Genomic DNA, 22,307 nt, shown 5'->3' on the forward strand with positions numbered 1-22,307 from the left:
CTCTATACATATCAGCTGAAATGGAGGGTAAGAAAGTGAACAAAATCTTCGTCGACGGCGGTGCAGCAGTTAGTATCATTACCATGAAAACAGTCGAAGCACTTGGCATCGCGAAGGAAAAGGTTCTCAGTAGCAATCTCAAGGTCAGGAGTTTTGCCGGCAACTTAACTAAGACCTTGGGAGTGTTGATCCTCAAAGTCAAAATAGGACCTTCGGAACTGTTTTAGACATTCTTCGTCACGGATTGCACCGCTCCATACAGCATCATACTGGGTAGGGATTGGATACATCGAGCTTACTGCATCCCTTCTACTCTACACCAAGAGATGTTGATGTGGGATCCCGCAACTGACAAGGCAGAATTAGTAAAAGCAGATGATTGACCATACTAGGTCGCGTCCTGTATTCTGGATGCTGAGTATTATTATGGTGACATGAGGCCTTTAGGAGTTGTCGGGATAGATACTAAGGGTCGTACAATTGGGGTGACTTCTACATAATTGACACGATGGGGTCTAGTACAGGTCAAGACAGACATAAATAGACCTGGCTTCATCGTGAAAGCCAAAAATCCTCATCCATGAGTACATCACTGGCCAAGGAGCAGGCCTATGTGTCTTTTCTCCAACGTTTATCTATTTACAGAGAGGAACAAGAGGCTTGGGGGGCAGTGGCACTAGTCGAATGCATTGAAGATGATTTGACTAAAATTCAGGCAGAGGAGGAGTTAATTCAACCAGCACCAGCAGCTTTGGATGATACTCCACCTAAAGTAAAGGATCTAGTAGAGAAGATTAATCTGAGGACTACAGAGGAGCCCATGGAGGTTGGAATAAGCGAGCACTTGGATGAGGAACTGAGACAACGTTTGATAGAGTTGTTGCAAGAGTTCCGCGATTGCTTTGCTGAGAAATTTGTGGACATGCCAGGTTTGTCCCCAGATTTGGTCTGCCATCGCTTACCCATCATGGAGGGGTACAAGCCGGTACAATAAAGTCCGCGACGAATGAGTGCAGACACAGCAGCAGCAGTCAAGAAAGAGGTTCAGAACATGTTCCAAGCCGGGATTATCCGACCAGCCAAATACTCTCAGTGGTTGTCAAACATAGTACCGGTACGGAAGAAAAATGGTAAGATTCGCGTCTGCGTGGACTACCGGAACCTGAATACCGCGACACCAAAGGATGTCTATCCCATGCCCGTGGCAGATATGTTGGTCGATGCGGTCGCAGGACATGAATTATTGTCTTTTATGGACGGTACTGCTAGTTACCATCAGATTCCTATTTATGAACCGGATAGGCACAAAACAGCATTTCGATGCCCATGGTTCACTAGAGTGTTTGAATATAACAATATGCCATTTGGTTTGACCAACTCGGGGGCTACATACCAGCGAGCAATGAACCTAATTTTCCATGATGTGCTGGGGGGTATTCTCGAAGTCTATATTGATGACGTGGTGGTCAAGTCTAAGAAGAGGGAAGATCACATCGAGAATTTGCGGACAGTGTTCACCAGGATGAGAAAGCACAAGCTCAGGATAAACCCAGCATTTTTGGGGTTCGAGCAGGAGACTTCTTGGGTTTCATAGTGCATGAAAGAAGTATTGAGATCGCGGAAGATAAGGCTAAAGCTGTTTTAGACACGCCGGCATCAAGGAATAAGAAGTAACTTCAGAGTTTGCTTGGGAAAATAAACTTCCTTCGACGCTTCATTTCTAATTTCGCTAGCAAAACCGCAGTCTTCTCTCCTTTGCTGAAGCTTAAGGTGGATCAAGAATTTCAGTGGGGACCTGCGCAACAAGCAGCTTTTGACAAAATCAAGGAATACCTTACTCATCCACTTGTTCTTAGACCCCAACGGCTGGGAGTACCTTTAAAGCTATACATCTCCGCATCTCTTTACTCCATCGCAGGACTCCTAGCATAGGATGGTGATGGAGAGGGGGGGCAAGAAGGTTGAATATGCGGTTTATTACTTGAGTCGAACCTTGTTAGACGCTGAAACTAGATACTCGCCGATTAATAGGTTATGTTTAGCTCTGTACTTCGCATGTACTAAGCTTCGCCATTACATGCTATCCTTTACTACGGTGTTGGTGGCGCAAACTTATTTAGTGAAGTATATGCTTACCAGACCTATGCTTAGGGGTTGGATTGGTAAGTAAATTTTGGCGTTATCAGAGTTTTTTTTACAGTATACACCCTTAAAGGCGCTCACAGGACAGACAGTGTCCGACTTCTTGTTGCATCATCCTATTGTGGAGGATATTGACGACCAGAATGTGGTTGTTTACTTCGTTCACACTCAGCCTTGGGTTTTATACTTCGATGGTAGCAGCACCGATCATTTGTCCGGAGCGGGTGTTGCATTGGTTAATCCCTCTGGCGTCAGACATTGTTACTCTTTTCAGCTGGAGTGGAAGTGCACTAACAATCAGGCAGAATATGGGCCCATCATCATTGGCTTGGAGTTGTTGCTTGATCTGGAGGTCACCGAGGTAGAGGTATTAGGTGATTCCATCCTAGTTATTAACCAGCTCAAGGGGGTCTACAAGTGCAACAACTTTACATTACTCCCTTTTTGGGAACGAGCATCGGAGTTGTTAGACCAATTTGCCGATGTGGTGCTTGATTATATTCCTCGCGAACAAAATTTCACTGCCAATGAGTTAGCACAACTGGCTACGGGCATTCGCCTGGCAGATGGCGTTCGTGAAAGAATTTTGAAGGTTCAGAGACGCACATTACCTTCCTTTATGGCAAGGAAAGAGGTTAACGATGAATGGTTGGTGGCTGTTGTCGACACTATTGATGAGGAATGGCGGCAGCCAATCATCCAGTACCTCACTGATCCTTCTGCACCGGTGGACAAGAGGGTTAGATATTTCACTACTAACTACGTCCTTCGAGGTGGTGAGCTATTGCGCAGAGCAGAAGATGGTTTGTACCTGTGATGCATCTATGGAGCTGAGACTAAGAGGTGCTTGCGAGAGGTTCACTCTGGCAATTGTGGTTCTCACCACGCCAGTCCAAAGATGCGGTGGCTCATTCGCCGATATGGTTTTTATTGGCCTACCATGCTCAAGGACTGCATCAGTTTCGCACAGGGTTGCATCGAATGTCAAATGCATGGGCCAATCCAGCATGTGCCTAACGTTCCTCTACAACCAATCATTAAACCTTAGCCGGGTCATGGCTGGGCTTTAGACTTTATTGGGGAGATTCACCCCAATTTTTCCTTGCAGTACAAGCACATCCTCTTGGCTACATATTTCTTCACCAAATAAGTCGAGGCCATACCAGTCAAGACGACGTCTTCAGAGGTGATCACGGACTTCATCTTCAAATATATTATCACTAGGTATGGTATTCCAGAATGTTTGGTTGCAGACAGGGGGCAGGTTTCATGGCTGAGAAGATCCAGAAGTTCTTAGCTGGCTATGGGATCAAGTTTCTGCATTCCAGTCCTTATTATGCTCAAGCGAATGGCCAGGCAGAAGCTAGGAACCGCGTCATTATGTCTATACTCAAGCGAATGTTGGATGCAAATCTGCGATCGTGGCATACAGAGTTGGATCACACATTGTGGGCTTATAGAACTTCCAAGCACACTCCAACTGGTACTACCCCCTATGCGTTGATGTATGGCCATGATGCGGTCCTTCCTATGGAAATTAATGTTCAGTCGCTGCGGGTTCGCGAACAGCACCAGTAGATTGGGGAGGACTATGTTCAAGCTATGTTTTAAGAACATGAGGACTTGGACTTTCGCCGGATGGACGCTCTTGATAGCCTGATTGCCGAAAAGAAAAAGAAAGCACGACTTTATGACAAATGCACGCGGGGACGCAGCTTTGGAGTTGGGGACTTAGTCTGAAAAGCTTGTTTGCCTTTTGGTGAACGAGTTGATGGTCGCGGTAAATGGTCTACTAAATGGGAAGGTCCTTATGTGATTGATCGAGTAATGGGCAAAGGCGCCTACTACCTTCGCGACACTGACGGGAATGCTCATAGAAATCCCATGAATGGTCGCCATCTTAAGAAATATTTTCCTAGTGTTTGGGAATATGAAGATCCACCGACTGCGGTGCGAGCAATATAGCAAGGGTTCGTCTAGTGTTTTCTTGGACTACATTCTTTCAACCAAGTAAACAGGGGGGCAACAATATGGATACTCAGAGCAATCGCGAATTCAGGCAATTTTTTTGCTCGGTCACGAGCGTTATAATCTATGAGTTCGCGAACCCAAAATTTTTTTCGAAACTAGCAAGTTTCTAAAACTTTTTGAGTTTCTTACTTGTGCTCCGGCATTTTGTGTAATACATTGGACCAATATTTGTGGTCTAGCATGGGTTATAACTTTGGTTACGCGGCAATAAAACAGTACAGGTGTTTTTATGAAACAAATTGTGTTTATTCATATGGGTTTGTGGCCAGAAACTTCATACAAGATCTATACTATTACAGGTGAGCCTTAACAAGCTCTGATACCATCTATGCTAGGTGGAAAGGTTTTCGCGATGCCTCCTGTTCATCCCACCACCGCGGAAAACTTGAAATTCAACTGCACCAGTTGAGGACCCATTGGAGTCAGCTTGGTGCCAAACATAAGTTCCAATTGGAAAACTGGTGGTAGAATGAGGGATCCTGAGCCTTGGTTTGCAGTATTCACCTGATGTTCCTTGAAAGAAGGGAGATTGGAGGATATTGCACATGGGAGGTACAACAGTTGGCGTCGTGTATCAAAAGAGGTACGTGACGAGCATGTTATACCTATTGGCTCTGGTCCTGGATTCGGCATCCTGCTTCCCAATGCTCGGCGACTAACCAATGATGCATAGGCCGCGGGAAGGGCTGCCTTTTCCTCTCTTACTTGTAATCCTTCACTAGGAACAACCCTTAATGTAGGGTAGATCTCCGGTGTGGAACTACAAAGAAGGGAGGATGTGAGGGTGGAATAAGACTCTCACCTCACATTTGAGGGTAGAATAAGGCTCTCACGAAATGCTACTGAGTTTGCAGGTCTGGGGGATGAAACTTAAGAAACCTAAGGGGTTTCGAAGGAGGAAACGGGATTGACATGGTTGGAGGCTGTGGAAGAAGGTGTGGTGAGCTCTTCCCTTAGGGTTTCGTTTTATAGCAGAGGAAACTTGGATTCAAGGGTTGAGATTAAAGATATGGATTTGGAGATCACACCCGGGATTAATTGCAGCAATAATGGTCAACCTGAAAGGGTTTGCGCGTTTTCCAGTATTGATTGCTCCGGTTCACGAGGGTTTGCATGCGAACTTACACGGTGATGAATTGAGTTGGGCTCCGGTCGTGGGCCTGTAGTTGGGTTGTGAACGAATAAAGAAGACGCGAGTAGGAGAAGCAGATAGAGATAAGTTACAATTCTTCCTATTGAAATGCATTGATATTCAAGTTACATTTTATGTCCAACAAGGCGAATATCTAAGAGGAGCTTTCCAGTATCGTTGGCTTTGTCACATATCAGATTGTTGAGCCTCATTTCTTCAGCCTCAGAGGCCGCCAGTTGCCTTTTGCGCTCTTGTATTTGGGGTACAACACTTCTTATCTCTTCTTCTACAGCCTTGAGCTCTCTAGCTTGCTCAGCTTCAAGTTCTGCTAGTTATTGCCGTAATGCACTAATTTGTTGCGTGCGGCTGGTCTTGGCATGATGAAGTTTGGTCCTAAGTTGAGCAGGGTTTTGCGTAACGAATTGTCGGGCATCAGCATTGTGTTGGGACAGACTCTGAGCTTGGCTCCTCAAGTTATGGCATTCTGCCATGAGACCCAGGATGGTATTCAGTGACTGATCAGCATTCCCGACTAGGCTCGGGTCAGGTAGCGAATGGCATCCTTCACTTTAGCCAGACGAACTAGATCGGTTAGGTCTTCAGAGGATAGTTTCGCGAGTTCTGCCCGGGCCTGGACAAGTTCTTGCGACTCTATAGACATTAGGGGGCTGGCCGGACCTAGCATATCATCCAGGAGATCTTCCAAAGAGGGACTAGGGTAATTCCCGGTTGGATCAACAACGGGTGTAGGTCCATAGGTTCCAACAGTTGACACAATGGGTAGGCTGGAAGTAGTTGCGATTGCCACAACCTACAAGGGAGTAAAGTACAATTAATAAAATAGCTAAGTGTTTACAAAGAAAGGCAGAAACGCATAAACCGGGAAGTGGTTAAAGGTATTACCCCATCAGAATGAGGAGAGGGAGCCTCGCTTCCTAGAGGAGGTTACGGTGCGTCATCAGGGCTCGCTGGGTCCGCAGTCGTGAAAGGATGCTCCACATCTTCATCTGCTTGGTTGGAGCTGGTCACGTCTTCTTCATCTCCTACCTCATTCTCCAGAATTTGAGTTGAAGAGGAATGAGAGAGCACCGCTGTAGGGACGATTGACATTTGCAACTCTAAGATCTGAGTGTTCGCCACCATAATAGGGGAAGTGGTCTGAGTGGTTTCTTGGTTCACAGCCACAGTCGGTAATATAGCAGTCGCAACTTCTTTGGTAGGTGATTGAGTGTCAACATGAACCTGTGTTAGAGACCATGAAGGATATCATTGACCCACATGCAATCAATATAAGTTAAAGAACTACATCTTAGCGAACAATAAAGTGTTGCTCTGGGGGGCAACAGCGTGTTTGACTACTTACGGCAGGGTCTTCCATTGCGGGGGCTACAATGTGAGGGGTAGACAGAGGTGTAGAAGTTGGGTTCTCGCGAACCTACAAATCAGATAAGAATCTGTCAGAGTGGTTCATGATTATAGCGCCAATTGGAACAAGTAGTGTGTTCTTTTTACCTCGATGGCTGCCTCTGGATGGCTGGTTCCAGTCATTGGCTCAGGGTTGACCTGGTTAGTAATCGCGAGCGGGGAAGAGGTGCTTGAGGCAGCTATTCTTCTTCTCTGAGTCAGCTGGGGGTCACAGATATTGGTTAGTGTTGAACATTTAATTCCTGTCAGGAGAATCAAATAAGGGTGAGGGCTTACAGGATTGAAGTCTATGGCATCAGGATCGTCCTCGTCATGATCAGGGCTAGGGGTTGTTTTCCCTCTTTTACGGCCTTGGGAGGAGGAAGCACCAGCTGTGTTCTCAAAAACCTACAACATGAACCAGTTAGTGGTCTTTAATCAGTGTTGAAACAAGAACTATAGGAGTTCGAAGGGGCGTTAGGATTTTACCCTTGAGGGAACGATTCTGACAGCATTTGGAATAACGGCCTGTAGCAAATCCTCATCTCCAGGAACCTCAGGGTCCTCCTGCAAATATCTCTTGAGCCCCGTCTGGAAGATGTATTGAAAAATGACCCGCGAACGTTGCTCCCACTGGCCAGAATTGATTCTCTCCCCCATTGAGGGTAGGCTTCGTCGACACGAAAGCAGTGAAGAATACTCCTACTTGCTAGTACAGGAAGGGGAGTGGGTTGCAATTGAGACGGGGGCTGGTGTCCAAGAATGGTGTCAGTAACGGGAACCATAGGGCGTCGCCATGAGGAAAACAGGTTCAGACTCTCAATAGGAGGGAATGGAACCATTTGAATCATTCCTAACTGCCTCACGAATAGGTGGGGGGCATAGAGTTCTACTCCGTTGCAGGGATGTCGGGGTAAGTCCGCCATTGATACAACATGTTCAAACAAATACCGACTCTCTCCATCATAGCGTCTGAGGGTCAAGAAGCCACCTCGGATGGCTTTAGGGTGAGTCCGGTCTAGCAGCAGTTGTGCAGAGTCAAGAGTTGAGGCGTCCAGGGTGTAGAAGTACTCGAAGCATGCTGCGTAGCGAAGAGAGAAGTTGGGCTCTAAACCAACAAATGTGTTCCCCAATACTTCGGTTAGACGGAAATCCCTTGCATTTTCGTTTCGCAGCTGCACAAAGTAGACCTGAATCCAGAGGTCAAGAATCCACATAGGCCCTGAAAACTTATGGTAATTGAGGGGTTCCAGGGTGTGTGCACGCAGCATACGGTAGATTTCTGCTAGAACTATTTGCGCTAGACCCACAATGTGGCCATTGTAGAGAAGGGTCGCGAGTTGCAGGTGGTGCCCAGTCATCTTCTTGGAATTGGAGCAGAACAGGAACTTAGTTAACCAAAATTCCAAGAAGGCAATTCTAGCATTGGCAGTAGGATTGCGATCAAAACTGGAAACCCAGGAGCCATACGATTGGTAAATACCAACGTCGCGAGTAGCGGTGACCGGGCACTTAGCATCAAAATAATCCTGATCTCTATAGGGTCTGGTACCAACTGGAAGACCTATGATAGCATATATGTCTAGCAAAGATATACCCATATGTCTAGCAGGCAGCAGTCATGATGGCACATCTGTTGCCTCCAACCTGAGCCAGTTTGAAGGAGAGGTCAATACTTTCCAAGATTCCTGCCGCATGCCAGATGTCGCGATCGAGCAGGCGACGACCTTCATACCATAGGTGCATAGCTTCGGAAACTTTGGGCCATGCTCCGACAAGGGAATGGTGGTGACTGTACACTTGCCATCCCCTAAAGGTGGCAGGGGTGTTCCTAAAAGCAAGCAGACGAGTTCGCGAGCGGTGGTGGTAGTCGGTGTCGATGTGCTCTGGGACTCCGGCAAGAGATGGGCCCAAGTACACAGTGTTGTCGTCAATCACTCCGATGGTGGTGCGATTGGTGGGTTCGCTGTTTGGATAATCGCGAAGAGGCCTCGCACCTGTCTGGGCATCACGTTGGTTGGGTTTCGGGGCCATTGTTGTCAGAAATAAAGAACTTCAAAAGAGGGCTTTCTAGATTTTCTGATGATAGAGCAATCGGGTTGGATGTATTTGCTGGGTTCGTTAGCGCGATTTATATAGGAACTGAAGGGGTTTCTGAAATCGAAACTGATGGGTTCAAGGAAGAGTCGCGTTTGCTCAATTGGAACTGGTTTGAGTTCTTGAAACAGTAAGTGTTTCTCGCGTACTTCAACTCGAAAAGGTGTAGTGGTTTGAGGAGAAGGCGCGCGTCGGTTGATAACGAGGGAACGTAAAGTGTTTCGGATTATTTTTAAAAGATAACCGTTTGGGGTTTTCTTCTAGCCCTTTTCAATTTCGTGGGGTCTTCAATTTCAAGGCCTGGGGGGCAATGTTTGGGCCTAAAATAATACTTCGGTATTATCTAGACTACTTAGGCCCGTGGACCGGATATTTGGGGATAGTATATCACAAAGCAAGATTATCTGCCGTATTAGAATAGATTTAGGGGACTATCGCCGTATAGAATCTGAGTTCATTAAGGAAGGTGAATCTAAATCAACTAGGAGGTTCTGAGGACTTGATTCGCAAGAAAGAACAATTTGTGTTCTCTATATAAGGAGGGTCTAATGCGCAGAATAACACACGCAACGTCAAACAAACTATCGCGCAATCGCATAGTCAAAGTCTCCCCACGGAGCAAAAGTCCGATTAGCTTCGGCAACCAAGTCTCCCATCGGAGCGGAGCTACCCAGATGCACATCTCGCGCTGCATGCAGCAACAAGTCCGATTAACTTCGGCAATTCGAGTCAAGTCCATCGAGTCGCTAGCCTAGCTTCTAGCAAACCCAAAGCCTGCACTAGTCAGCAAATTTCATTCGCGAGAGAGTCCTGCTATTAACGACACAATATAAGCTCTGCTTTTCCCCAAGCGGTCAAAAGTAAGATCGGCCATCTACTTGAGGTGGAGTGAAAGGTACCTAGCAACTCCGGAACTCCGGTTGTGTATAGGTCATTCGAACTTCAGCGGTTTATCAGCAACTGCGTAGCAATCGTCTGAGAAGAAGACAGTACGTGGAGTGCGAGCATTGTCAAGCAAAGCAATAGTTGTACCTAACTCAAAGGTACTGGCACGCCAACAACAACAGAGAACGAAGGGTCGAACCATCTAGGGTTCGACACCAGGGCTTGCTGATTGTTCTCTAAGGAGGATCCGTTTTCCCAGCTCGAACATTGACAAGATCATCCTACGGACGGTCAGTAGCGGAACCAGGATTTGAGTCTTGGGGGGTCGAGATATGCATAAAGAGAGTATAGAGGATAAAAGAAAGGTTTTAGCCAACCTTACCTATCTCAATAAGTAAAACAATTAAATAAATTAGATATTAAGGGTAATTGATTTTAAAATATTATAAATCCACAACAACAAAAACTTGGCAATAAGCACATTTAAATGTGATTCTTTTGTGGGTGTTAACCATGTGGCCAACCCCCAAAATCTCACAAAACCCCTACTACTTTGCGGCTTGTTAATTATAAATCCACATTTAAAATTAAGTTGGCTTAATCTATTTTTTTTTCCTCTCAACCCTAGCCGATAGGGTTTGGAATTTTTCGAGAAAATCTTCTTCATCCATCGCCTATAGGTGATTACAATCCTCTCCCATCTTCCAATGTTCCTGCTCCTCACGGCAGTGGTCCTCTGGTGCGTCTCGGTATTTTTACTTGGTCAAACGTCTGCTTGGCGTTAAGGCTAGATCCCCAGGCTTCAAGGGTGTTGTTTCCTCCATCTGGCGACTTAAGCGTGGCTTGATTGTTCGTGACGCTGGAGATTGATACTTGTTTCAATTTGACAAAGCGGTAGACTGTGACAAGAACTTTAAAGGCGGACCGTGGTTCTACCACAACACCATGCTGGTGTGGAATACTTATAGGGGTGACTCTACGGTGGAGGAGGTGCCTCTGTTTGATCTAGTGACATGGGTTGCTATACATGGCTTGCCAGTAAATCTATGCTATAAGGAGGCTCTATTGTGCATTAGTGAGTCCCTAGGGCAGTTCGAGAATTGGGATCGGGCCACTCTTTTTCAGAAGGAGGAGCAACAATGGGTGAAAATCCATTTGGATGTGAGGGATCGAGTGAGATCTTGGATGCTCTTTGAGGCCTCTGGTTCCCTCAAACCAGAATTGTAGTTGATCTTTGAAAAGATCAAGGGCTTTTGCCGGGTGTGTGGCTTGTTTCAACATCATGAAAGTGGTTGTGGGTGAGTTTTTGCTTCATGAGAGAGCGGAGTTGATGCAAGGTTTACCAAATATGGCTGGCCTCTCCTTACAAGCCGAGAATCCTTCGGCAAAGATTGTGTTCACTGTCGAGAAGGCACGTGGTATGGAACCTCGTCCTGGCTTTTCAGTGGCTTCTTTTGCGGCCGGGACAAACTTGCAAGTGCAATCTCTAGAGGAGGATCTGATGCATGATGATGAGAGGGTTGTTGTGGAACAAGAGGCAGCGCCAGAATATGAAAATGGTTCTGCTCTGATGTTGATTGAACCCAAGGCTTCATTGAAGGAGAATGTTGATTATCCGAGGCTTTTTGTGGAGTCCCAAGACTCTTTGGGGCTATAGGTCCCACAGTTTTCAAATCAGTGACTCCAATAGACAATTCTCTTAAACGCCTTGCTACGGTTGAGCTACGTCGCCTGTGGAAAAGGTATCTTCAATCTAATGTTGTTTCTGTTAAGGAGAATGTCTCTGGTAGTGCAGCATAAAAATGGGAAGCTTTGGGTGGGTTTCTCCTAAAGCTAAGCGTAAGCCTAGCTAACCTAAAGGCAGTACCAATAAACCTAAGGTTGCCATGGAATTAGTAAAGGATGATCCATGGGCATCTAAGAGTACTAGAAAGATGGCTGAAAAGAAGAAGAAGACCAAAGATGGCTCTTCTGTTAATCCTATTGCTTTGTTGGTGGAGCTTGTGAAGGACTCGATGGGGTTGTAGAACAAGATCCAATGGTTGCTATCACTGAAGGAAACTCGGCATAAATGGAGCGTGATCCCTCTACCGTATTTGCACAGCTTGAGTCGCGTCGCAGTGATACAATAATGTGATTGTTAAAATTTATTCATGTTTTCTACATTATTTGTATCTTTTTTTGTGTTTCATGATCATGAAAAGATGGATGAATCTTAGCTTTTGTTGGCTAGTTTTACCTAGGAATACCTAGTTGGTGCCTAGTTTTATTAGGGATAGTTAGTTTAGTGAGTTAGAAGATGTAGCTCTTATTGTCAGTCTTTGGATGTGTTATCTTGATTCTACCTGCTGAATTACAAATTAGTTGATGTTTGATTAAAAAAATACAAATTTAAATGTGCTTATTGCCAAGCTTTTTTGTAGTGATCTCAATAACATTTACGTATTTCTTTCCAAAAATTGGCTGCAATTAGTACTAATAGTGTTGATCTATCCTCCTTAATTGTCTCATACTTGTTATATCCTTGATTAGGGGGATTTAATGGAATTAACATAAAATTTGATCATTCTCGTAAGGCATGGGTAATGAAAATGGATAGATTGAGGAATTTAGGGTGGGCCTTCAAGCTTGAAGGTAGGTCCGCCCCTACGTACGGTTGATATGACATTAGGATACGTAGGTATACAGTAGATCGACGTCCGACGGAGACAGCAAAATAGTTGCCAGAAGAAACTAGAATTATGATCAAGTAGAATGATACGAATGCAAGGAAATTCTACGTGCAGTATTGACTACACCTGAAAAATTACCTCATTAACAATGTGCCAAAGGGGTGAAACTAACACGATAATTGCGCTCTATGAGTCTATGACTCACATGACAATGAGTCATAGTCAGAGGAAGGTGTAGACTTGTATAGCTTTGACATATCTCTCCAATATACTACTATTACCAAGAGAAAACTATGACATTATCATCCACATATGATAGAACTAATGAAACGCCTTCCATGAATGTTTGAAGTTCGATTTCTTGTTATGGATTGTGTCCCAACAACAATTTTTTTCATACAACTAGTGTTCTTAAATTTGTTTGTTTCTCTTGGTGTATGTTGACTATATATGTTCAGATATTACAAGGATTAAAATGTTGTGTTTTAGGCAGAGAACTCTAGGAAATATGTGTTCCAGTTGTTAAATTTGTAAGTAGTTCTCAAATTCTTTATGATGTCATAAAAGAGGATGAATATTATAGATCGTGCCACCCTCTCTTGTTGGTTGGTACCAATAAGTCCCCATTTTTACTTGTGCTAAATGCATGGTTAATCGAGTTGAGTAGTGAACAGATTCATATGTTAATATAGCTTCATAATGAAAGGCACAAGGACGAATAACCAAATTGACACTAGACTCTGTGAGATTCCAAGATAAAAGTGTAGGCATGTATAGGTTTGGCATATCTCTCAAGTCTACCATTATTACTAGGAGCAAACCTTGACATTATCATCCACATATGATATCTCATGTATAGATAATTGCAAAGCTATATGTTAATCTATGTATTTTGTTTATCACTGTAGATAAATAAATTTTTAATTTATCCAATATTAATTATATGAAACACTATTTTATAATAAAATCAACTTGAAGTTATCTTACATGTCCAAATGGTCATTTGACAAATTAAAAGCATAAGCCAGTTTGAGTTTACCAAACGTTCTGTCATTGTTTCTGCTACTCAAAGCCACTTATAAAAGCCAGTTTACCAAACAATCAGCTACTTTGCTTATCAGCTACTTATTTTGAGAAATAAGTATAAGTCAGTTTCTTTAATAAGCCCAATTGTACCAAACACAGCCTTAATGTTTAAGCAAAATTGCTTTGCCTGTTCAAATTCAAATTCTCTTTTGGGTAAACTAGCCAAACATAAAATCAAACTCTAAATTCGATCACTCGTTGAGCATATTGACATATGATGAAGTCTTGAATATTATTTGTACGTTCTTTTTAATGTTTATCATACTTATCAACTGTTGAAGTCTTGAAGATGATTCCTGAATTGTCCAGGCAAAAACTTTCTCTGGGCCATCGACAAACAATTCTGAGTGAATTAATATTGAAGCCCCATATTTTAATTCATAACAAAATGTATTGCTTTTAGGTAACTTCTCCATTGATGTCCAAATGAAAGAAATTAATACAGTATAAAACAACAATTGAAAGTTTGAAACTAGTTTATTGTTTTAGTGAAGGAAAATGGACGAGAAGTGTAGTATAAGCTGGCGACAGGGTTTGGTCATACAAGGTAGCAGACACAACCAAACACAAGTTGGCAGGGTGTTCTGATGTCCAGATCAACATTCATCTTCAACCATATATATTCAAATATCCCGGCTTCTACACCTGAAGTCTCGTTTTCTAGACTGTCTTCCCTGGTCCTTAAGCCAAATAGAAAAAACAAATAAAAGTATAGTCTGTCATCTGGTCAAATACTCTCGGCAGCCGAACCATTCTGAACTTCATCAGAAGTCTTCCTTCCTGTTCATATATAAGCACATTACAATTTCCCCTAAAATCAAAACACACTTGTTCTTCTTCTGTTGTTGGCTTTAGAAAATGCAAAAGACCTCTCATCAGTATAAGCAAGTTGGAGAAAGGGTACGAGGGATTCCGTCAAAACCACCACTCGGTACGGGAAACAAGGCCGAGGGAGCTAATAACCATCGTGGTCTTAGGCACGGGCACATGGTGTCGTCTCCGAGGACTACACTGGCTTGTACGTGTGGGAATAAGCCCGGGCTAAACCGGTGTAACCGCCACGGGTTTGCCGTGCCCGGCGGGGAAAAGTGGAGGAAGAACTATGCAGACAAGGAGATATTGAGGAGAGCACTGAGGACGGGACCGAGTCGAGGCTTAAGTCTTCGGTGGTGGAATTTTCAACCTACTCCTAGTCGGCTCTCTAACATGTCTATGGCTGAGAAGAGCTAGCAGCCTTTGTCTTCTTTTTTCTCTCGTTTCTATTAATGTTTTTGTACCAAACCAGATTTGGAATCCTATTGCTCTTAGCCTCTACATGTTGTCTTCTTTAGGAAACCATATATGCACCGATCATGTACTGTCCTCTTAATTGGAAGAAAGATATCGATATAGCCTTGCTTCTTGTACGTTTTTTGGTAGGCAAATGATTTGGGCCATTTGGCGCCTAATATTTGTTGTATAATTGCAGCACCTGATACTTTTTGGTCACATCAGGCAGCTACCACAAAACTTGGAGCTCTCTGGTAATCTGGTTGCAGCAGAGTTGTAAGCTGCATATAATGTCGGCAACTATGACGATTAAATCACGAAATGGATGAGAGGGAGACCTCACTCACCATTATTACAAATGAAAAACTACTTGACAAATGGTTACTCGGTTTAAAGAGTTGCAAAAAGAGTACTCGACAGATGTAGGACTAGGACACTTCCAGGAACGTCAATAACATCTAGCAATGTAAATACTTCATTGCTTGCCTGTATTAGACATAAAATTATTAACAAGTGTCGATCTGTGTAAATCACAAGCTAGAAGTGAAAAACATATATGGAGTGCGAAGAAATGCTTGATCTTAGTTTCTTCCCAGCTGAAGGAAATTGAAATAGAAAACTAGAAAACAGGAAACAAATCCGGCCATTGTTTAGTTTTCTTTTTTTGGAGGATCATCAATTTATTTATCTTTAATGTTCTCATTGACTTGCAAATGTGATGGGGTTGTCAATTCTATTTATTAGAGTTGCGGAGAAAACACGGTTTTTAGCATCCTGACTGGTCATTTCCAGCTCTGTGCTGTTGCCTGTTGGCTGCATCAGCATAAGTCTCACATTATTATCGAATAAATCAATTTCGATATCTAATTAAAGTATTAGACGAACAGATTGAAAATGGCATACAAGGTTTCAAGCGCAGACTATTAGCGTACGCAAAATCGAATATTGCATTATGGCATGCTTCACACTAATCCAATCACGGAAAACACCATTGCTTATTCATTACCGGCAAATTTGAGGAATGAAAGAAAATGAAGACAGCCGAGCCATATTAAACAAAATCTTGTACTATGTACTGTGAGCTTCTCTACTGGAACCCTTTCATCTCAGTGGAGACAGCCAGCCTAACTGTTTGTTTTTTCGACACTCCTTGGTAAAAAGATGAGAAAGTATTCATATCCAAAAAGATTTCTATCCAATTAAACTATAATCACGTTTAACCATCTAAGATTATGTACGACGTATCGTGATCAGTATAGTAAGAGAAGCTATGTCACTTAGCATACACACGGAAGTACTGAGATATGTGCAGGAACTATATACCATGATCAGCCCACCCAGGCTAATTTCCACAAAGCTATGTATTTCACCTCTCAAGCCACAGAACACCATGAAGTGGATTTTTACTCCTCAACTTGCCCATTGAACAATATCTATCTTGTAAGTATTCCTCCTCCGTATTCTGGTTGTTTTTTTTTTTACTCCTGAGAAGGGAGAAAAGTAGCACATTAGAATTGTAATTACAGCTCTTATATACATGACATTGGTGGAAAAGGGTCTGTCCATACCTCAAGAGGACTTCCGTTTGGAGAGCTAGAACTTTCTTCAGCTGGTGCTTCACAAATTCTTGCTTCCGACTTTTCATTTGAATAACTAGCAAAGAGAAATTATCCACAATGTTAGACATGAAACATACTCAAGAAAGGAAACTGAAAAGATACCGGAGCACAAACAGATAGGAACACAATCACTGAACTCTTTGATAATCAGTCTGAAGATAACATCCACCAAGTATAAGTAGACACACCAGTTATACCATATATTTTATAGAATTCTTCTGCAAATTATTTGTTTTTTGAAGATAACATCCACTAAGTGGCAATATTGTCAATTGTTTACTTTAGTTTCTACTCAATTAAAAAAATTTACAATAACTTCTAGTTCTACGATTCTACCAGATAAAGATTTTTTCCATACAAGTGTGTACATCAAATAAGTCAAAATTGTTCTCAGCAGTACCAATAGCAGAACAAAAAAAAAACAGGAACCACTATATTCCAGGCAACTATATAATCATTAGGAGAACAAAGACCACAATCTTTGTTGCTCTGACTATTTAAATGCAAATAACAAATATCCGGTACTTACGTTGAGAGAATAGTCACCCAAATCAACTCTACACAGTCCACCCATAAGAGCCTTTGTTCAACGGGGATCAGACCATATGTAACAAGATGAGCAAATGGCCACAGTTTCCACCCTGCCTGCATTTACAAATCACATTACACAAATGATGTCAATGGTCAAGCAAATCTGCATTCTTTCAACCCAAATCACAAGGAATACGCATAGATTGCTCAACTTCCCGTACCAGCAGAAAAACAAACATCCTTAAAAAAGGTTATTAAGAGCTCTTACACTAAAAGTTGCAGTTGAAACTTCTTTAAAGGCTATATTAATCACTGGGGTAAAATCTTGATTCATATTCATTGGAAGTTGGAACACATGTTTGGACCAATGAAGTAAGAAATATTGTTTAGAGGGTATAACTACTGATTAGATGAATAGCATTAAACTCTAGTTCCAAGATTAAAACTACATGCAAGAAAACAGCTGATGCAATTTAAAAATTTATATATGCCATTGCTTAGGTTTCGTTTATATTGGTTTTAATACAAATATCACAATTGATGTCAAGGAGCAATGCTCTAAAAATCCTATATAACTATCAACTCAAAGTTATGATTGATTTCCCAGATCTCCACGGAGATAACATGAAGAATCACTTAGGTTCTATGTTGTTTAACTTAACCGACTAAGATAGGAAAAAATACTTTCACAAAAAATAAAAGAACGAAGAAGATAGGAATCAAGTTTCTTCTTACAGTCAGCATCGGCCAGAATGTTGCTTTCAGTTCGCTAAATATATTGATAGGCGATTCAAGACGCAAAAATCCCAAAACCGTAAAGTAAATGCTGTTCCAAATTGCTGCCCATACAGTTTGGTCAAAGGCTACTTTAACAGGAACCACCCACCAGCCTGGGAAAGGAAAAAGCTCCTGAGAAGAGATTAAATCATTTAAGGTACCGTAAAAATTAAAAAATAAAGAAAAGATGAGCTGACATCATCGAGAGAAGAAATATTAACCTCACAAATCTGGTAATAATAGTGTGATAGGGAACCATGGAGGGTGAAACCAACAAGTCCAGATCTGAACATCCGTGCCCGGTCGAACTCAAATAAAGGCTTTCCTTCAAAGCACTGCAATATAATAATATAAGATCATGCACAATGTAAAGATTAATTTCACCCAGTAGAAGACTTCAATTACTTTATTGAATGTGGCCAACGAACCTGTGCAATCCAGTCTCCGAGGGAGTATACTACACCACTAATTACCATTTTGGCTAACACTGGATTAGCCTTGAGAGCTTCCTCATAAGCAGTCCAGTTATGTTGAGGAGCATATCTTACGATCTCATATATAGTCCATCCCTGTAAGAAAATCAGCAGACATATCTCAGCAAAGAATCAATAGAAGTGTGATACACAAGGAAAATAAACAATTTGTAAATCAACCACAAAAATAAACGTTTAAAAATTAAAACATTCAAATAACAGATCACACTTAATGGTGAAATTTAAAGATACCTATCAACTATTTGGATAGGTTTAACAAATTGCTGCTCATCTAACCATAAGTGCACAATTGCTTTTCATACCATATATTCCAGTGATCTCCAACCTCACCCCTTATCGATTATCTCTAATCCTATTCTTTTTCTAGCCAATAAAGCAACTCATTTATCTCATCAACCCTGGAATTCTATGCTCCTGTTGCTCCCCACTGATGAGTTTAATAATTAAACTTTAATTTGTTATTTCCAGTTTCTGTCTCTTTAATCAGCTCGTTTCACGTAAATTATAGATAAAATATCCTCTGATTCGATCCCCTCACTCTCACCCTCCCTATGTATGAGCATATCAATCACAGCAAGAACCTCACATCAAACCAATCGGATGTTGCAGCAGCAATCCACAACAAAGCAGAGCCATATAACTCTAGAGCACTGTTGCATATATTACCAAGTACTAAAGCATACACTAAATCAAATCTTTCAAACAATCAGATAAAAAATAACCAATCAAGTACTAAGGCAGAAGATAGATGACTCACATGCCAATAGTCCTGATCAATAGTGAGCAACTTCGTAAGAGCAAAACTCCCAGCAGCAAGAACAATAGTGGCATTGATACTCCTATCCACAAGCCTATAAAACTCCTCATTCCTTCTCTCACTTCCAACCCCAGAACTCGACCCAAACCCACCAGCCCCTTCAAACGAAAGCCTCCCCTCACTCGCTCCAAACCCACCCACCTGACTCACCAACTCGCTCTCCACACCTTCACACTCTGCTCTCCCCACCAGCACCACCCCCTCCTGCTGGTCAACGCAGTCGGAGCTCTGCACCGGGATGACGTCACACTCCAGGTGTTGCTCGGCTACGGAGTTGAGGACCCAGGTGGGTTTTCTTGAGGGGAAAGCTTGGGTCTTTGGGAGCTTTGGGGTGTAAAGAATGGAGCTTGAGGTGGTGGTGGGTTTTCTGGAGTTGGGTTTTGGGAGGTTGAGGAAGCTCTGGGGAGCTATGGCGTGGATGGACGCCATTGGCTGGCTGAGTTGGGAGAAGGAAACGAGTTTGAGTTTCTGTGTTTGGTCTGTGATTGTTTCTCCGAGTTGGTAATGTTGAAGATGATTGGCTTTTGATGTGCTTCGTGTTCGGGTTGTAATTTTTGGGGATTTTGGTTGGGTGTGGTGGGTGTAGGTTAAGGAGTCAGTTTTGGGTGGTGGGTTTTGGGAAAACGAATGATGAGGGTGCTGAGGAGCACGTGGTGGGAGATGATTGGGGGAGAAATGAGTGTAGGATGGTAGAGTGGAGTGTGGAGTTGAGGATCGATGTTGATGACGTGCTGACCACACGACGAGGTGGCTCCTTGATCAGAAATACTCGGTTTAATTTTTTTAAAAGAAAGAAATAAGACGTTGATTTGGGAATGCTGTAGACTCTGTGGCACTGCTACATCAACATACAATTACGCTATTACTTAATTGAAATGAAATTTTTTTTTGAAAAGTAATTGAAATGAATTAGAGACGGAATGAAAATATGTATGATTTGGCTCTAAATTAGTTTGATAAAAGATAGGTATTACTTCGGTACAATCATAGTGCGAATGACTTGGCTCTATATTGCAGAGGAGATTGATCGCAACAAGTTAATTTGTTGCTGAATAATTTGGTGTCGGTGTCCCAATGAAATTTATAATATTTTTCTGAGGAGAAAATGACGTCAAGAATCAAACTCATAACTTGCAAGTACATATGGGATTTTCTCAAGCTTCCCAATTCGTTAGGATCTCAAATCAATATATTTATATATTTTTCAAGTGTTCCGGGAGAATTACTATTCTACCTTTATGTGTGTCTTAGCCTAATAGGTTTCTCATTAGAAGATAGATTAGCATCTCCGTAATAGATTAGGACTCTGAATCCTACGGGATTGTGGTTTTGTAAATGTCTATATATAGGCCACCATATCATTCAATAATACACAATTATTTTATCCTACAACACGTTATCAGCACGTTGCCCTAAAACCCTGAAATTTTTAGAGCCCTAGAAATTTTTTCTTCTTCTCCTCCGCCGGCCGCCGTTGTCTCCGGCCTCCGGCATCTCCTCGTCGGCGCGCCTCCTGCTCGCCGCCACATTGCACCCCCTACAGCCCTGCTCGCGACACCTGCAGCCCCGCTCGCGACACCTGTAGCCCCGCTTGCGACATCTGCAGCCCCAATCGCGACCCCTGCAGCCCCGCTCGCGACTCCTACATCCTGCCCTGCAACCCCCCCCCCTGCAGCCCTGCACGCGGCCCAACCTCGCAGCCCCTGTAGCCAGCCCCGCAGCGCCTCCTCCGCATTCGTCCCGCAAAAACATCTTTTTGCCCCACAAGTCCCCGCATCAAAGCATTCAAAATTGCTCCTCCCGCATATTCACGCAAGAAACGTGAAATTCACAAGTAAGGACTTCGCTCAAGAGAAGCTACTCCCGTATACTACAAACCTTCAAAGGTAAATTTTTCATAAACGTTCCCGCTTTTGAACGTATAGATATATTATATCGGGCGCTATTAACCTTCTTCTTGTCTTAATTCCGGCATTTCTTATAACGCCGATGAGACTATAGAGGGATGGGTTTCCCCTCTTGGTCGATGTTTTCTGTGTGACGGTCATGGGGGAGTCACGATTGTTTGAAAGAGAAGTTAATCGATTTTCGTGTGGTCGCCTGAGTGCACCGCTGTTTTGGGTGCGATCATGAGTATCGCCGCTTGCATCGATTTTTCCTGTGACCAAATACGTCACCCCTTCTAATTCCTAGTGACCAAATACGCCATTGTTATTTTCATTGACTTTGTAATAGTCTTTTGATTTTGGAATTAGAAGTTCATGCGTGATGTATTAAAGATTGGCATTCAATAAAATTTCTCATTTTCTTGCTTACAAGACGATCTCCTTGAGAATTTTATTTACCTGACACTTAGCATGATGATCAACGTGTGCAACTCACGTAGTTTTTAAATTGGACGCTTTTAGGTTACATGTGACCCCAATAGCACTACATTGTGAATTTGGAACTTAAAAATTTGGAAAACGAACCTCGGAACGTCACAAAACGACGTCGTTTTGCCCTTGGCCGGACCCGGACACTGTTCCAGGATTTCCGGCACGTTTTGCCGGCGTATTCGCCGCCTTCCGGCCATTTTCGGCGTTTCCGGCACCGCCATCCGGTTTCGAACGGCGTCCCCTGTCGGACCTGAAGTTCCGGCCTCCATACCGGCCAGTTCCGACCGCCGCCGGCCGGTTTTCCGGCAATCGGTGCCGCCGGTTTTCGGCGAGTTTTTTTTTCGATGATTTTTTCGTCATTTCTCGTCAATTTTTCGGCATATTTCAGCAGTCCCTGCTGCCACGTTTTCCTCATCCAAACTTCACACGGTTTTGAGTTTTTTTGACATGGTTTTCCAATTCGTTTTTCCGGTTTTCTCCAAGTCCGTTATATGCGCTCACCGGCACTTTTTTGTGTGTGTTTCCACACCATTTTTAGATGGTTTCTACCACCCTAGTTTACTGTTTGGTATTTCACTGCTTCAATACCATGATTTCCAACTCTTTAGTTGAAGAATGTAGTACTATTGCCATGTGATACATTCGATGGGATCGAACTTTGTGCCGATTCCCATTCTTACAATATCCTACGGCGTATTGTATAGAATTGTTCCCGTGTCGCTGACTCTCTTAATTGTCATTTTGTAGATGTCCCGCGGTGAAATCGAATGTCTAGTTGATTGCGGAACCACCCACACTGTCCTACGGCACAGGCAATTGTTCACGGATCTAGTGTTTTCGACTTCTTCGATGACTACAATGATTGGCTCGAAATCCATCATTCAAGGAAGAGGCACTGCTTCTTTCATGTTGCCTAATGGTACGACTCTTAACGTCGTAGACGCTCTTTATGCGCCGAAGTCTCCCCGCACCT

General features: G+C 43.0%; 3 protein-coding genes across 3 annotated transcripts in view; 1 reads left to right on the top strand and 2 right to left on the bottom strand.

The window, feature by feature from the left end:
• The window catches only part of LOC126786402 (uncharacterized), a 403,094-nt gene that overhangs the window by 75,776 nt on the left and 305,011 nt on the right, over window positions 1-22,307 (bottom strand). The window lies entirely within an intron of this gene.
• Window positions 14,193-15,178, top strand: LOC126786400 (uncharacterized). Its single transcript, XM_050512220.1, has one exon. The coding sequence runs from the start codon at window positions 14,308-14,310 to the stop codon at window positions 14,677-14,679; it is 372 nt and encodes a 123-aa protein (XP_050368177.1). The 5' UTR covers window positions 14,193-14,307; the 3' UTR covers window positions 14,680-15,178.
• Window positions 15,687-19,536, bottom strand: LOC126786391 (uncharacterized). Its single transcript, XM_050512210.1, has 7 exons — window positions 18,897-19,536; window positions 18,074-18,214; window positions 17,867-17,980; window positions 17,604-17,777; window positions 16,867-16,982; window positions 16,287-16,371; window positions 15,687-16,202 (listed from the first exon to the last, which is right to left on the bottom strand). Exons 1-7 carry the CDS (start codon window positions 19,383-19,385, stop codon window positions 16,197-16,199), a joined length of 1,125 nt encoding a protein of 374 aa, XP_050368167.1. The 5' UTR covers window positions 19,386-19,536; the 3' UTR covers window positions 15,687-16,196.

Source organism: Argentina anserina, chromosome 3 (assembly GCF_933775445.1).
Source record: "Argentina anserina chromosome 3, drPotAnse1.1, whole genome shotgun sequence".
NCBI lineage: Eukaryota > Viridiplantae > Streptophyta > Magnoliopsida > Rosales > Rosaceae > Argentina > Argentina anserina.

Coding starts and splice junctions, on each gene's coding strand:
- LOC126786400 (XM_050512220.1), top strand. CDS start 14,308: ATGCAAAAGACCTCTCATCAGTATAAGCAAGTTGGAGAAAGGGTACGA.
- LOC126786391 (XM_050512210.1), bottom strand. CDS start 19,385: ATGGCGTCCATCCACGCCATAGCTCCCCAGAGCTTCCTCAACCTCCCA. Junction 18,215..18,896: donor TTGATCAGGACTATTGGCAT/GTGAGTCATCTA, acceptor ATTTTCTTACAG/GGATGGACTATATATGAGAT. Junction 16,372..16,866: donor TGGGTGACTATTCTCTCAAC/GTAAGTACCGGA, acceptor TCTCTTTGCTAG/TTATTCAAATGAAAAGTCGG.